General features: G+C 54.1%; 3 protein-coding genes across 3 annotated transcripts; 1 reads left to right on the plus strand and 2 right to left on the minus strand.

Annotated features, from left to right (window-relative positions):
* Positions 1-1,629: 1,629 nt before the first annotated feature.
* Positions 1,630-3,852, plus strand: NCLIV_030200 (conserved hypothetical protein; the record flags this gene model as incomplete). Its single annotated transcript, XM_003883216.1, has 1 exon — positions 1,630-3,852. The coding sequence occupies one exon, from the start codon at positions 1,630-1,632 to the stop codon at positions 3,850-3,852; it is 2,223 nt and encodes a 740-aa protein (XP_003883265.1).
* Positions 3,853-5,463: 1,611 nt separating this feature from the next.
* On the minus strand, positions 5,464-13,601 carry NCLIV_030210 (Tip elongation aberrant protein 1, related; the record flags this gene model as incomplete). Its single annotated transcript, XM_003883217.1, has 13 exons — positions 5,464-5,690; positions 6,009-6,129; positions 6,750-7,362; positions 7,636-8,303; positions 8,549-8,652; positions 9,229-9,323; positions 9,669-9,795; positions 10,289-10,394; positions 10,600-10,677; positions 11,634-11,790; positions 12,480-12,638; positions 12,910-13,037; positions 13,434-13,601. The coding sequence occupies 13 exons, from the start codon at positions 13,599-13,601 to the stop codon at positions 5,464-5,466; spliced, it is 2,751 nt and encodes a 916-aa protein (XP_003883266.1).
* A 1,557-nt stretch (positions 13,602-15,158) lies between these two features.
* Positions 15,159-16,226, minus strand: NCLIV_030220 (hypothetical protein; the record flags this gene model as incomplete). The annotated part of the gene is made up of 2 exons (XM_003883218.1): positions 15,159-15,989; positions 16,164-16,226. The coding sequence occupies 2 exons, from the start codon at positions 16,224-16,226 to the stop codon at positions 15,159-15,161; spliced, it is 894 nt and encodes a 297-aa protein (XP_003883267.1).
* Between the last annotated feature and the right edge of the window lie 64 nt (positions 16,227-16,290).

The following is a 16,290-nucleotide window of genomic DNA, read 5'->3' on the forward strand; positions in this document are numbered from 1 at the left end:
CTCAGCATCTTCCTCATATCACCCACAGGAAACATTTATATTCGCTTGTAAAACAGCTCTGCGCCACCCGTGGCCGACGACGGCACCGTTCGTTTTGGCGAGGGCCCACTTCCCGAGTTTTGTGTAAAGAAGAGAGCGTACTGAACCACAAAAGACAAAGATGCCGAATTGCTCGGGAAATTTGTGCCTGTCGATTTGAGAAAATAACTCAAAAGAATGTACTACCATGCTAGATGCTGCTACAACACCTAAGAAGATACTCTTTCCACGCGACGGCTCCGTAACATTTTTTTCTGCGTCGTCCGCGGACACGACTTCCCCCCACTCTCCATTGAAAAAAACGTCATCAGCCAAAGCCGAAATTGTCACTATCTCAGTGGCCGATGTGTGTGCGTGCGCTCCATCTTTTTCGGCCACCGGAGCCAGCGGCACCAGGCAGCGGGAAGGACGAGCCTTAGTTCGAGAGGCACATGCGACAAAGAGAACAGCGATGCGCGGAATGTGGTTGAGGCGCTCTCCTTCCGTTCTCATGTCGATGCCTCTATACGTCGAGGCGACACGCCCATGTGTGTAATCACGCTTTTTCTCCACTCCCCTGCTCCCCATGCCCAAAGTTTCTGACTTCGTTGAGTTCACGACATTCTAGGCACCGGTTAGCTTCCTTTTCCCGTCTCTCTCCAGCTGTTTTCCAGCAGCAATCGCCGGGCGTCGGCCGTCCAAACACTTTTTTTCAGTCGCACGGGGCCTGCCGTAACTAGGTGCCCCGATGCAACCTCTCCCGCTGCACCCCTTCCGCCATTGCCAGCCACTCTTTCGAAGCGGTAGAAGTTGTCCTTGCATCTCTGGGTTCTCATCCCTCTTTCGGTGCCAGGCAAGTTTACACTGTGTCTTTCAACGTGTAAAACACGCTCTTATATTCTTCTTTGCCACCGCGTGTTCCGGAAAGAGTGCGCCATCCAAGTGTACATACAGCACCGGTTGCACGCGTGCGCGCCGCGTTTTGAGCTTCCCAGCTGGCTGAGCGCTCGCTTACCGTCGATTCAGGTCACCGGTGCAGTGGAGCAGAGCACGCAGTCGTTTGTGTTTGAAATTTTGTGCATGGAAAATAACGTCAGCCCCGTTTTTACCGTTTGCTTTGTCGGCTCTTTGCTTTCCACCCTTAATGTTTCGTCGGACACCGGTCCTGCGTGGCAGGCTGCAGGCCCGAGGACTTGGCTGCCGGGCGGACGCGTGCCTTCGCACACAGCCCGGACGCTTTGCCGCAAATGTTGACTCCACTCTGGCCTTTTTCATTCATTTTCTGCCTCAGTCTCAGACAGTGTCTTCCCATGTGGTGAACAGCTCGATGAGTTCATGTGAGGAAAGGTCGCGCGCGCGTCTTAAAGTGCGACTGTGTGCGTGACCCTCGTTCCAGTGCCAAGGTCGACGATTTCCACCGGTGACACCTCGTCCACATTTTCACGAGAAGTATTCCACATTCACAAAGTCCTCCCCAAGGTTTCGGCCGTCGGTCGGAGCTGCCAATTTGCCTCAACCTTTGTGGCCCTTCGGCGCACTGCCAAACGCGCGGCTGGACTGCCGTGTGAGCAAGCGGGGCAGCGTTGTTGTGTGTGAAAACCGGTTTCCACAATGATGTATCCGTTGAGTTGCCACGAGGAACACATTCAATTCCCGTACCCCTTCATCAGCCCACCGCGGTCGCTTCCAGGGCCGCCGCCAGGAAAGAGCCGGGACATTTTTGATCCACTCAAGCGACGCGCCGACTCTCACGGAGTCCTCGGGTGGCTTTTGGATGCACGCAACAACCTTCGCCATTGTCCCGAGTGTCCGCCGAGGCAGGTCTGGGGCCGCGTTCTCTCTATGGTCCCGGACTCCGCGAGAGAGCGAGCAAAGTCTGACACCGAGTATGTCTCTGAGGAGATCTTGAGGAGGCGGGAACACCAGCGCGAACTGCGGCGCCGGCTGCGTGAACGCCACCAAGAACTCGAACGCGAAGCCCAGCAGAACGCACCTAGCGAGGATGGCACCCGAGCGCTCTCCCGAAGAGCGGCGGAAAAAGAACCGGCGAGGGCACAGAGACCGGACGGTCTCCTGTCGCTGGCCTTGTTTCTGCGGAAGAACGGCGACTTGCTCCGAACAACGCGTTTGCGGCCTACCCCGCGGGGAACTGTCCAACTCCCGCCGGAGGAAGATTCCGACGGCGAACTGGGCCGTGACACTCCGAACCTCTCAGACCCCGAGAGCTACACGCTTATGAATTCCGACGACGAAGTGTGCATTTTGCGTCTTGGAAATCGACTGAAATCGCCAGCAGATTGCACGGGCGTCACCACGCTTCGTAAGAACAGCCAGGGGAGCACAGTCAGCAGCTCGAGGTCGAGAGGGAAAGACAGCATTGAAATCGCAGGCCCCAAGAGAGGCTTCCTGTCGCCGGAAGACGGCCAGTCTCGTCTAAACCGCGGCTTTCTCAGCAACGTGCGCCAGAGTGACGCCCGCCAGTCCTCGGAGGAACTGTTCGTCACTGCGTGGTCCCACAACGATGAAGACGGTGCAAGGCTCGTTGTCCCTTCCCGGTTTGTCAGCACGTACGGCGACTCCACGGAGGATGGCGAGCGCGCGCCTGAGCGAGGAACGTCTCGCGATGAGTCCGAACCAGAGGACTCGTCCCGGCGTCCCCTTACGCGGAGCGATTCTTCTTGCTCGGTCCCCGGAGAAGATAGAAACCGTTTCCCGCGTTTCAGAGACGCGTCTGAACTCGTTGGAGACAACGCCCCGCTTTCCCCCCTGCCGAGAGGCTACGGCACGAAAGACAAAGACCGGAAGCGATCGGGCCTCTTCCTAGATCCGCGACATTTGGAGAAGGCTCTCCCCTGCGGCGTTCCCCCTTTTTTCGAACCTGACCGTGGCGACGCTGCCTCTCCGGCAGAAACGTGTGGGCGGTTCCAAAGCGTGTCCGGTTCTCGTGGGTCAGCATACACTCCAGCGGAGACTGGAGACGCCGACCCGAGCGGATCGTTTCCTTCGAATCACCAGCAGCTGCGCCCTCTGAACTACCCTTTTCCGCTGTCGCCTCACGCACACCACGTCTCCCTGCCATCCTTTTCTCGTTTGCCGGAACACCCGTTCTCGCCAGCTTCGGCGTGTACCCCCACCCAGAAAGTTCTGCCCTACACCTTGAAAGACCTCCCCGACAGTCCAGGACCCCAGAAGCGGCTTTACAGACCGGCAAACTCCAAGATTCGCCGCGGCACCAACAGCGTCGAGAAGCGGGCGCGCGACGCGTCGACGAGGCGATGGAGAGAGGCAGGTTGCTCTGTGTCGCGAAGGAGACAGAAGACGGGTCGGCCAGCTGGGGAGAAACGGAGGCCGCCCGTAGCCCTTCCCGTGTACAGACAGAGCCCCAGTCCGGGGGGTCAGCTCGGCGGCAGAAAACCCGTCGGTAAAGCCGCAGATGGCCTAGACGCCTTTCGCGACCGAGGCGCGACAGAATGGACTGAGTATCGAAGGTTTCTCGAGCAACGGCTCCGCGAGGGCGGTGCCAGAGAAGACCAAAACGGCAGCAACGCACCCGGCTACGGGCACGTGACCCGCATCGAGTTCCGCGATGGGGAGACGCAGCGTCGGCCTGTCAGGAGGCTGGACAGTCTTGGAAGTGCCGGCGCGGCGCCCGCGCGAGGCTCCTCGGGAGAGTCGGGGAACTCGCGAACTTGGGATCGAGCCCGTTCCGAGGACGCAGGGAGCGGAACAGGCAGGCCCGTGAACGCCTCATTTTGCGGATGGATCATGTCAGGAAGTTCGAGTTCCGACGGCTTGGGCAGATACGTGGGATCCTTGGCGTCCAGTGACAGATAGAGTGCGGGGTAGCGAGTGAGCGTGCGCGCTGGATCTCTCGAGGTATGCGATGTTAAAACGGCTGAAAACTGCAAAAGGTCCACGGACACTCTCGCGGGGCTGTTTCTGATTTGTAAATTTTGCACAGACGGACGCGCAGGACTGCTTGCGACCCCCTTCGAGTCCAGCGCACTTTGCCTTTTGGGTGGAAATCGCGAGGCGCGCTCAGGCTCCGTTTTTCTTTGTCAGCGAACGTTTCAGACTCTCGAACGCTTCAGGCCGTGCGTGCAAGGACGCGACCTCTACGCGTCGATGCCCACCCGCCTGTGCTGGCTGTCATTGCGTGGCTCAGAATACACCTGTACACACCGATGAGAGGCGTTTGCTCCCCGGTAGTCCTCAGCGTAGCTGTGCCGGTTGCCTCAGTCGAGAACGAAGCACGCGGCGCCCCGAAGGACATTCCGGCATGCGTGTGTAGCCCACGAGTTTCGAAATCCAGAAGCCAAACTCTCGCTTCTCTGCCGCCACGTGACGGCGCCCTGCTGATCCTTCCGACTGAGCCGTCCTTCTGTGGCGAAAACGGTTTCGCCCTTCACGAGAAAGACCGAGACACAGAGACGTCGACTTTGCAAATTGCGAATCGGAGGACGCCTGAACCGTGGACACGGATTCGCTTTCTGCTCGAGAGAACAACGGAAACGGACCAACTTTCACGCACGATGAAAAGTACTCGCCTAGTAGTATCCTTAGTACTATAACTTCCTAGGCTTTGTGGGGGATCTTGTGGAGGTAAAATATGTATTTTGTATGTATTTGGTTTATCCGCTTTGCGTCGCTGATGTTTGTATCGACTCTAAGGCACCTAAAAGCGTGGGATTTCAATATCCTACGACACTAAGGTTATACAACGTGGATAAGTGGTATCACTCGTGTTAGCAGCGACAGAAATCTGCTGCGCAGAAACGCCTTTGTGTTGCCGAGAGAGAGACTCGCGCCCCATCCTTCGTGTGGCTGATCTCGCGGCACACATCCCCCAGACGGGCCATCGTAACGGGCACGGACCGTCCCCCCTTTTCCGATCTCGTTTGAGAGTGGAGTTTGCATGCCGTCAGCGGGATGACGGCACCAGGTGAAAGCCTCCGACCTCCGGAGCTGCGATTGCCTCTTTTGTAAAGAGACAGTGTTCACGTATAAAAAGCGGTAATGACGATACATGGCGTAGCTACGATCTTTATGTTCTTAATGGCGGCTTTTGTGGGGTCTCCCGCCTCGAGCCTCCCGCCTAAGACTCTTAAAACGGTGCAGCCTCGAGCCCGACACACGGGCACCCCGCGGCTGCCCCGATTGCTGTTCTGCGCCGTTTGCGTCAAAGTCGATTTCATCCCTTCCCCTTCGTTGTGCCTCGACGTCGCAGCGTTTCTGTGCACGAAGACGGGCGTTCGAAGGGACCGGAGAACAGCCAGCGACAGGTGGATCGGAACAGTAACCGGTACTCATCGAAAGCGCCGCACGACGCGCCGACACGGAAAGGCCTCGAAACACAGCGTGCGAGTGTCGCCGAGAACCGCTCGCGCGGCAGCACGACGCAGAGGAACAACCGCTAAGACCGACTCGGATTCTTCTGTTCTGCCTTCACCGCATGCGGCGAAGGCCACCCGCTGCTGCGCCGCCGGCATGCTTCCCCCCTTTCTTCGTGCTTCCCCCGTCCTCGTCCTCGGTTTCTTCCTGGCGCTGTCGGAACTCCTCGAGCCGCTTCAAACAGGGCAAGAGCTCCTCGAACCGCTGCGACGCTCGCGCAAAGGCCACGCGCTTCATTTCTTTGTCGTCGCGCAGCAGCTGGCGGCTGCGGCTGTCTGCGCCTGAGGAGAGATAGCCGAGCGTAAGGGTACAGAGAGTCGCGAACCTCTCGAGTGAAAAATCACCGGCAGAAAAAACAGAGAGAGATACCAGACCCCCGACTCTGACGCAACCTAGCGAGCTACAGGGGCACGACGAGAGCCTGTGCATCTCTTCGACTATTCTCTCTCGTGCCGATGGACGTGCGCACACCGGGAGAGCAACGCGCCTCCCGCTGGGTCTAGCGTAAAAACGAGCACAGTGAGAGGCGTACGAAGAGACTGCGTCTGAAGCGTAAAGTCAGCGCGTATACGGAAAAAAGGGTGTCTGGGGAGCGTTACCTTCGGTCCGCGCGTCGGCAGCCACGAGCGCGATCCAGTGCTGTTTCGTTCGATCGAAGAACGCCCTGAGCGTCTCGCCTTCCTGAGGAGTCTCGTCGAGGTCGTGCAGCCGGTACTGCTCCTGAGCGCATCAGATGTTGGCGTAAAAACAGTTGATTCTCTGCCCCGGAAACGGCCTTTTGCCCTTCGGACGCGAAGTCACCCGGCTCGACCGCGCGAAACGCTCGCGCCACGAAGAAGACGCGGGAACTGCGCCTGGCCGATTGTCAACTCGCGACACGCGAGAAAAGGGCGGCCGTGGGGTGGCGAGACTCAGCACGAGACACACAGAGAGGAAAAGAAATCTCATGTGACTATAAAGTCGTGAACACCCAAAGCCCCCTGATCTCGCACGCTCGCGGGCGCTCTCTGAGCCTCTCGGCGTGTGTCTAGACTTTCGAGGTCACCTCGCTCTTTCACCATCCGCCCAAACGCATGGAGTGTCTCCAGCTTGCTCAATGTAAGAAGCAGAGCTCTCGAAATCAGAGGCCCCCATCTGCTGCGTGGTGAGTCTGAACAGACTGTGTCGACGTCAGCGCACCACTTGCCTCGCATCTCTCCTGCCCAGCCCAACATCCGCAGCCTGTGCGTTTCCGCGCGCGCAAGCGTATGGACTCGCGTGCACCATCACTCTGCCACCAGAATCGATTGGAATGCGCCACGACCTGTGACGTTCTTCCACGCCGTTGTATCTGTATGTACCTTGAGTTCTTCAAGTTCTTCTCGGTACGACTTCTCGGCCTTCTTTTTCTTCTTCGCTTCGCCGCGCTTGGCTTTCTTCTCGCGCCTCGAGTCCAAAGACGAGCCTCCCGCGTGGCCTTGTGGAGACGCCGGATCGGCTGTGCTGGTTGTGCTTTGAGCGTCGCCGGCGGGGGACTCGACGGACCGAACTTTCCCTTCGAGACGCGCGGGCTCTGCATGCAGCAGCAGCGGCGGCTCGTCGTCGCCTGAGACATCGAGTTCTCTCTTTCCTTGGTCGATGCCATCGCTGTCATCGCTGCTTGCGTTTGACAAATCTTCAGAGTCGGGCAGAGAACGGCGTCTTCTCGGGTGAGCCGGAGAAGACACTGCCTTGAGTGCTTCCGAGGACAGACGCCGCGCCTCAGGCTTCGCGACAGCATCTTCCTCTTCGCCTTCAGAGCTCTCGGAGTCGTCACTGGAGTCAGTCGCATCACTCGAGTCGCTGCTGGAGCTGTCTCCACTCGCCTCAGAGTCTGAGTCGCTTCCCGATTCGCTTCCGTCTTCTTCGTTTTCGTCCTCACCGAGCCATTCCTGCCGATCCATCGTGCCGGCGAGCACGCGCCGCCAACAGTCTCTGTCAAAGGGGAAAGGGCGCACGCATCCACAAAGCCACACTCGAAAGGCGCGCCCATCGCTGCATGCGTTTGCGAATTTAAATGGAGAGTGTAAACGACCCAGGAAGACGCAGAAGAGAGGCGCCTCAAAGACCAATTCGCAGATCTCGGTGTGGCGCTTCTGACAGTTGTGTCCTCGCGGCGAAACTGCTGCTTCGCGTGCCTCCGGCGCTTCAGGCGGGGCGCGCGCACAGCATTTTCCCGCAGACGCGCGCGAGGACTGGCCAACTCACCGTTTGCTTAGATTTAGCGTCCAGCAGTCGTCGAGGGTGACTTCCTTGTCGTCGAGCTCCATGATGCCGCCGTAGAGTACGAGCGCGTTGCCACGAACGACAAGATGGCCGTGGAGTCTCGGGAGAGGCGCGTCGCCGCGAAAGAACAACTGCGAACGACGCTCCGAGGAAGACACAGAAGGCCCAGCAGCCGAAGACGAGGAAGAGGAAGAAGAGGAAGAAGCAGAGGAGGAAGCAGAGGAAGAAGCAGAGGAGGAAGCAGAGGAAGAAGAAGAGCGGGGAGTGTTGGACGTGGCAGGGTGCATGCTGCGGGAGGCAGTCTGGGACGAGGCAGAGGAAGGGGCGTGGCTGATTGTGTCTGTGTCTTGAGGCGACGGCCTCACAGGAAGGAAGGCACGACTGGAGGCTGAGGGAGAAACGTCGGCATGCGACTTTCCTGACTGAGACTTCTTTTTGCCGTGCCCGCGCGCATTTTCCGAAGCGCAAGACGAGACCGCAGCAGAAGACGAGGCCGAAGACGAGGACGCAGAAGAGAAAGTGAACGAGGAGCACGAGTCGGAAGACGCCGACGATGCAGCCGAGGGCTGGGCGAAGCCAGGGGGGAGATTTGCGTCGTCCAACCGCATGCGAACAAGCCGCCCTTTCTCGTCGAAGTAGGCAAATGAATTCTTCAGTAAAACGCGGAAAGACACAGCACACAGAAAAAGAAGTGAACAGAAACCCGAGGAGATCCCCCAGACAAGGAGGCAGTTGGGCCACACGAAACGCGTGACAAGAACGGGGACACAAAGAGCGGAGAGGTGGAGCGACTATCGCTTTTCTGATGATCCACCCCTTCGTGTGAGAGTCTTTCTCTCTCCGCAGAATGAAGGGATCTGCTGGCCTCCAGAGGGCCTCTCTGCAAAGAACCCACCAGCCACTCGTCGTCTTCATCTCCTGGACTTTCTTCTTCTGTCTCGCCTCCTCCCTGCTCCTCGTCGCTTTCCTCGTCGCCATCCTCGGCGCCGCCGTTGCCGCCTGGTGCATGCGTAGAAGCGCAAGGAGACAACACCAGAATGCAAAAAGCGGAAAACCCCGACAGGGCGACAAAGACGCGGATCTAGATCACTCCGTGCACAGGCCGACCAAGCTAGCTACACACGCTGGGGATCGTTTACGCACGTGGCACGAGGAAGAAGAAAGATGGGAGACGCCTCAGGACGTCTGACAGAAAAACGACAAACAGCGGCGCTTCCAGCGATCGCTCTGCGTCGAAAACCGGTCTGTGTGCGGACCAGCGCGTGTCGCCACACACAGTCTCCAACCTAGAAGAACAAAGATGTAAAAGTATAGACCTATCTAATACTATATACACGCATAAATATGTATCCAGTGCCTGTGGGCTGATGTGAACAGAAAAAGAGAGAATGTGCACACGGCGCTTTGCCCCGCGAGCTGTGCCCAGCGTCGGGGACGATTGCGAGAGACCAGAAACTCATGTTTCCTCCTGGGGCTGTTTTTGTTGTGTCGCTGCAGAGAGCCTCCAGCTACGAAGAAGGCGAGGCGCGCCTCCGCAGAAAAGCCTGCCGGAATGGAGACGCGAGAGTGACGCACCGTGGCCGACGGAAGACGCATGCATGCGTTTCTGGCGTGCTCCACCCTTGGTCTTTTTCTCTTTCTCGCCCTTGATCGTCAGCTCGTACCAGCGCCTAAAGACGCGACAAGGAACCGCGCATTTGCTTGGACGGTTCACGCGAAGCCGAGGCGCCGACGCGGACCTCACAAGGCGACAAAAAACCGACGTGAAGCGCCCCTCGACGCGCTCAAAAAGCGCGTTTCCGAGCCGCGAAGCATGCACTCTCCCCCCGCCTCTTTCCCCTCCCCCTTGCCCCGCCCTGCAAGAAGAGGGAACGACGAAAGACAGGCGCAAAGACCCCAAGAAGAGGGAAAGACAACCTGCGACCTGTGAGGGCCCTCTTCCGACAAGGGAGTGTCATCTCAGGAAGTTGCGCGGCTCTCCGGAGTTTCCAAGAGAAAGTTTAAAAAACACTCACTTTCGCTCGAGATCAAACGAATACAGATCATTGAAGAAAGTGCTCTTCAACTTGACTTGGCCGTCGTCGTCGTCCGCGACTCCGCCAAAAACAATCGCCGAGTGTCTGTACACCGTACCGGACATGCCTGAAGGTAGTGTGCCGGGAGGCAAGGCACACCACAGACAAATGCAACTCTGAAATGAGGCGGCGCATCCGAGAGAGACAGAAAGAAGGAGAATGAAACGAACGAGGAAAGGAGATTGTGAGGAATCTACAGCAAAATACCCAACGGAGAACACACGCCAAAAGATTCAAAGACTCGAGACTCGCTGCCCAGATCGAGTCGGGACGCTGCGGCCTTCCTCAAGGAGCGAGCGGGAAGGACACCGAGGAAACGACTGGAAACCTCTTCGAGACACAAGGATTCAGGAGGCAAGGGCCGAGAAACGCGTTATGAGGCTGAAACTCGGAAAGGTAAACCGACGAAGCCAGCACACAAAGGCGTGTGTTTCGGGAGCGGGAAGAACACGGAAAGAAAAGGGCGAGAGACAAAGTGGAGACGGTGCGTGTAGTTGCGGAAAGACACCATTTATCGGGAGGGGAGAACAAAACACGAGGTGTTTTAATCGCGTTCTCACCTGTCCTCGGAGACGGCACGGCGCCGACATTTCGAATCTTTTCCCAGATGGGAACCTCTTTTCGCGGGTCGGAGATGAGTGGCTTCAAGTTCAGAATCCACGTGTCCTGCAGAATTTTTTCACAGAAAACATAAACACACAGTAATCGCCACGCGTAAAGAGGAACAAAGAACGCTTCCTCGTCCACAAAGAATCTGTTTATATATGTGTATGCATATATATATATATATATGTATATTTGTATATATATAAACAAATATGAAGGTGAACATTCAAGGGTGATCTGATGGTCCGTCTTGATTGTCGCTCACAGTGAATGTTTTTCCTTGGACTTTCTTTGCGGTGTCTTTGATTTTCGCGAAGCCGCCGTGCATGAAGATGAAGTCGCCCTGAGGATAGGCGAGGAAGAGGCAGCCGGAGCGCGGACAGGGTACCGCTGCATGCGGTGGAAACTCCACGCGTCGCCATCTACGAAAAGGGATTTAGAGAGAGAAGGAACCGAACTTTTGTGGAAGATTCTCCACTGCGAGAAAGAGAGAGAGAAAGAGAGAAACGAAGAGAGAGAGAAAGAGAGAGAGGAGGGAGACGAAGAGAGAGAAAGAGAGAGGGAAAGAGAGAGACGAAGAGAGGGACGAAGAGAGTTGGAAAGTGGAGTCAAAAAGAGAGAGAAAAGGCACAAACAAGAAGCGCGGGAAAAAGGGAAAGGATAACGAAAAAGGAAAACAAAAGGAGACAATAACTGAGGAAGGCAGAAGCGGAGACCCCACCAAGAAGAGTGGGGAGACGGGGCGACATTTGCCTACTTGTTTTCGTTGAAAAAGTAGAGATGAAGATCATTGAAGTACCGCGTTTCTCGCGTAGTGTCATGGAAGCCTCCGAAAACAAGAAGGATGTTTCTCCAAATGGCCTGTGTAAAGAGATCGGAGAAAGCGCAATTTCTTCGCCGGCAGGATGAAGCAGCGAGAAACTCAGGCAACGCCTCGCCTTCCCCCTCCAGGCGCGCCGACAACTCTGTCGCCTGTTCTCTCTCGGCAAAACACTTGGAAAGGAAGTCTCCCTAACGCTGTATGCAGCTGGGCATTCGCGAGACACGGGACAGCAGGGGCGGGTAGGTCCACAGAGGACAGGGAAGAAGAAAACGGGTGAGAAGAGAGAGAGATCGAATGCGAGGAGCGAGAGCGAAGCGAAGGAGGAAGGAAGACAGAGGGAGGAGCGAGCGGGAGAAGAGATTGAGAAGCGAGTAGGAAGAAAGACAGAGAAGAGAGGAAGAAGAAGAGAGAAAGAAAGAAGAGAGAAAGAGATAAACGAGAGAGGAGGTGGAAGAGAAAAGAGGCGAAGAACTCACGATGCGATGCCCACTTCGGGCCTGAGGGACCTCAGTGACGTTTGCAACTTCCAGTTTAGTCCAGGTACTTGTTTTTATGGAGAATTTCCAGAAGTCCTTGAAGTGGAAAAACTGGTAGAAAGTGCTGAATTCGCCGCCAAAGACGTAGACGTGATCGCTGCAAAGAGAAAGGAGAGACGAAGACAAAACAGCCTCGGCTGCACGCGCGCGATGGCCGGCGCGAGAGAGCAGGAACCGTTGCAAAGACGAGGGAAACGCTGAAGACGCAAAAAACATCCCGAAAAGAAAAGAAAAAGAAGGGAACGGAGAAACAGGAAACACACAGAAAAAAAACACAGGAAACTGACGCCTGTAGAGGCACCGAGGACGCCCCAAGAGAAGAAGGAACAGAAAAACCAAAATGCCCATATGCGCTTTTCTCTCTCCCCTCGACCATGAATCCCCTCCTATTCGCATGGCAGCCGTTCTCAGTCTGTGCACACCTTTTTGCACATCCGCGTCAATTCTGGAAACTGCCTGTGCGACTCTACACACAGGCACGGAAAGGAGAAGAATCGAAATCAGGCGACCTTCGTATCGATCAGTAAACAAATGGGAGACAGGAAGAAGATAACTGCATCAACAAAGCAAGCGCCACGGCTGTTGTTGTGTCGACAGACGGATGCCGCAGCATGCGAGACACTCTTCATATACACATATATATAGTTATATATATATAGTAATATATATATATATATATAGTAATATATATATAGTAATATATATATAGTAATATATATATAGTAATATATATATATATATATATATATATATATAGTTACATATCTATTCGTGAAGGGGACGCACTTGTAGAAGAGGGCCTGGTGGCTGCAGCGCGACTTGGGCATCAGGGGGGAGGTGATTTGTCTCCATTCGTTTTTTTCGAAATTCCAGCGGTGCACATCGCCGAAAACTTGGACGCGCTGGCCATCGTAGCGCTCGCCTCCGAACATCAGGATGTCTTGGCTGCAGAAGAAAAGCGCGGCAAAAAGACCCGACGTTTTCGTTTCCTCGAAAGAATGGCTGCGAGCACGCGCGTGCAATGACCCCAAAAACAGAACGGGACGCGGGAAAAGAGATCCACGACAAAGAAAAAGGGAGAGAGTTGAGAGATGAAAGAAGAGGGGAAAGAAAAGAAAAACACCTACAAAAGGAAGCATAGAAGAGAGAGAAAGCAAGAAAAGGAAGAGAAACGGACAATAGAGAACAGGAGGAAAGACGAGAAAAAGAAACTAACTTTGGCAAGACAGTGAAGGATCCGTGAGCTCGGGGAGTAGGCTGCGAGGCACTTTGCACGACGACAGCGTTGACCGCCGCGCGCTCTTGATCCAGGCGCTTCACCAGTTCTTCGATGTCTTCTTCGTCCTGAAAGAATCCCATCCACGCCAAGGCGGCAGTAAGAGACGCTGGATGGCGAAAAGCGAAAAAACGCGAAAACGGAGAATATCGACAAGAAGCAGAAAACACGAAAAGGCGGAAAACAGCATTCGTGGAGGCCCCCAACCGGTTTACAGTCGGAGCTCTCCTCATAGGGGGTTCCTCAGGACACAGGCGCATATGCATATGCGCACGTAGATCACATATCCATACATATGTGGATATATATACATATATACATATATATATACCTGGTTATAAAAACGTATACATATAGATGTATCTCCATTCGCGCATATATATATATATATATATATATATATATATATATATATATATATATTGCCTGTACAATGGAGCATTTGAAGGGATTGGAAGACGTACATGAAAGTGGTCTCGATCGCCTTTCTGCTTTCGTCTTTCTTCTTTCAGTCGCTTTTGATTGGCTTTCTGCTCTTGCCGCTGTCGCTTTTGCTCCTTGGCAAGAGCTTTTCTGTTTTTGGCATCCAGGGCGCCGTCTCCATCTTTTTTTGCATTTTTTTTCTTCGCCATCGTCGACGCAGGACACCCGAGGAGCGAGCGCAGAAGACGGACAGAGAAAGGAAAACAGGAAAACCGCCGCAGGTAAAAAGCGGAGATCCGGCGGCGAATCGAGAGTCTTGAAGAAAACGGGAGCGAGGAAACGCGAAGATGGCTTCGTTTTTTGTGGGACGGAAGACCAGGAACAAATTCTGGCTAGGTTATGCAGTTTAGCACTAGAGCGTTGACGCACTCAAATCTGTAAAACCACCTCCAGAGAACTCCACATGCATCCACCCAGACAGCCACGCGCAACCGTACGCTTGCGTTTCCTGCAGCCGCGTGAGTGCCCGGCAGATTTGTAGCCTCTCAGAGATATGCATGCACATATCTATCTACATGCTTGCAGCACATTTACCACATATATATATATATAGACATACATCTGTATTGAATATTCATTGAAAACAGGTGTATAGAGGAGTTGACATTCAAACAGGTATATGACGGCCCACGCTGAGAGGCCGTCGGAGGCGACGCGCATGCAGCTTCTGGAAGGCCGTCCGAAAAAACTTTTCAGTGAAAAAACGAGACGGTCTCTCCCCCTTTTTTTATAGAAGAGAGGAAAGAGGGGGAGATCGCAGAAAGTCGGGACGCACAGAAAAACTGGCGAGGATCACGCCCACATGCAGCGAAAACTATCTGAGAGTTTTGAGTCGCGAGCGACCGACCGAGAGAGAAGGAAGGGGAAGTTTCTTTGAGTGTCTCCTTCCCCGCCTTTATTTAACGACGTCTCTTTTCGTTCCTTTCGCAGCTCTCATCGTCCTTTTCCTCTGGCGACGTTTATACGCTTTTCTTCTCGCGAATCGATGCTCTGGACTCGACAAAACGCATGCATTCCCCGCGAAAACAGCTGTGAGCAGAAAAGAGGGCGAACGGGCTGCGCTCAAAGGCGCACTCGCGCGGCAGAGGGAGAGACAGCGCCTGGACACACGCGCGCGAGACACACGAGAGACTCGGCGAGTTGCAGAAACTGAGAGAAGAAAGCGGCAACGCCCAGTGGAGAGAGCAGAGGAAACATCGCGAGGGAAAGAGGCGCGCGTGGCCGAGAATCGGTTCTCTCGCTTCGACACACTGGCTGTTTTCCCTTCGCAGCCCCGTGCAATTTTTCTCTGCTCAGGCACAGGAAACCAGAGAGACACATGCAGCGGAAAAGACGCAGAAAACCGAACAAAAACCAGAGGAAAAGGGGAGAAAAAGGCAAGAGAAGAAGAGAAGAGGTGAACAAAGGGCGTGAATGACATATAAGCATCGTTTTTTTTCGTTGCAGAGATGTCCGTGGCGTTGATTCGACTCGTGTGTGTTGCCTCGTTCGCCTTTTCAAGACTCTGCCGTTTTTCTGCCTCTTTTTCTCTGCGGCGAGTCTCTCTCGTGCTTCGTTCTTTCCTGTCTCCGTTTTGCAACGCCACGTTGCCTCCCAAGAATCCCGGGTGTCCTTTCACTTTCGCAGTTGGTTTCTCCTCGGTTTCTTTCTCTCCTCTCGGCAGCCTCCACCGGCTCTTCTTTTTCCCCAGGAGTCGCCTCCTGTCGTCACGGCAAGACTTGCACCCAATCTAGACGTTCTTTCTCTTCTTCGTCTTTCTCTTCTTCTCCTTTCTCTTCTTCTTCTTTCTCTTCTTCTTCTTTCTCTTCTTCGTCTTTCTCTTCTTCTCCTTTCTCTTCTTCTTCTTTCTCTTCTTCTTCTTTCTCTTCTTCGTCTTTCTCTTCTTCGTCTTTCTCTTCTTCTTCTTTCTCTTCTTCGTCTTTCTCTTCTTCGTCTTTCTCTTCTTCGTCTTTCTCTTCTTCTTCTTTCTCTTCTTCGTCTTTCTCTTCTTCGTCTTTCTCTTCTTCTTCTTTCTCTTCTTCGTCTTTCTCTTCTTCGTCTTTCTCTTCTTCTTCTTTCTCTTCTTCGTCTTTCTCTTCTTCGTCTTTCTCTTCTTCGTCTTTCTCTTCTTCTTCTTTCTCTTCTTCGTCTTTCTCTTCTTCGTCTTTCTCTTCTTCTTCTTTCTCTTCTTCTTCTTCCTCTTCTTCTTCTTCCTCTTCTTCGTCTTTCTCTTCTTCTTCTTTCTCTTCTTCGTCTTTCTCTTCTTCGTCTTTCTCTTCTTCGTCTTTCTCTTCTTCTCCTTTCTCTTCTTCTTCTTTCTCTTCTTCGTCTTTCTCTTCTTCGTCTTTCTCTTCTTCGTCTTTCTCTTCTTCGTCTTTCTCTTCTTCGTCTTTCTCTTCTTCTTCTTTCTCTTCTTCGTCTTTCTCTTCTTCGTCTTTCTCTTCTTCTTCTTTCTCTTCTTCTTCTTCCTCTTCTTCTTCTTCCTCTTCTTCGTCTTTCTCTTCTTCGTCTTTCTCTTCTTCTTCTTTCTCTTCTTCTTCTTTCTCTTCTCTGTCTTCCTCTCTCCTTTACATTCCTGTATTCCGAGTTTCCGTTCCGTTTTTCGATCCGTCAGAATGCAGCCTGTTCAGCCCCCCCCTGCGGGGGAGCTGTCCTCTTCTCTTCCTTCTCTTCCTTCTCTTCCTTCTCTTCCTTCTCTCCCTTCGCTTCCGTCGTCTTTTCCGTCTGCTGACCCTACGCCCGTTTCCCTGACCGAGGCCGAGGCTTCTGGAAGGGCTTTTCGCGCTGCGCCGCATGCACTAGGAACGTTTTTCCCTCCACACCACGATTCCCTCCCTTCCTCAGTCTCTTCTTTCTCAC

The sequence above is a fragment of the Neospora caninum genome, chromosome VIII (genome assembly GCF_000208865.1).
Source record: "Neospora caninum Liverpool complete genome, chromosome VIII".
Taxonomy (NCBI): Eukaryota; Apicomplexa; class Conoidasida; order Eucoccidiorida; family Sarcocystidae; genus Neospora; species Neospora caninum.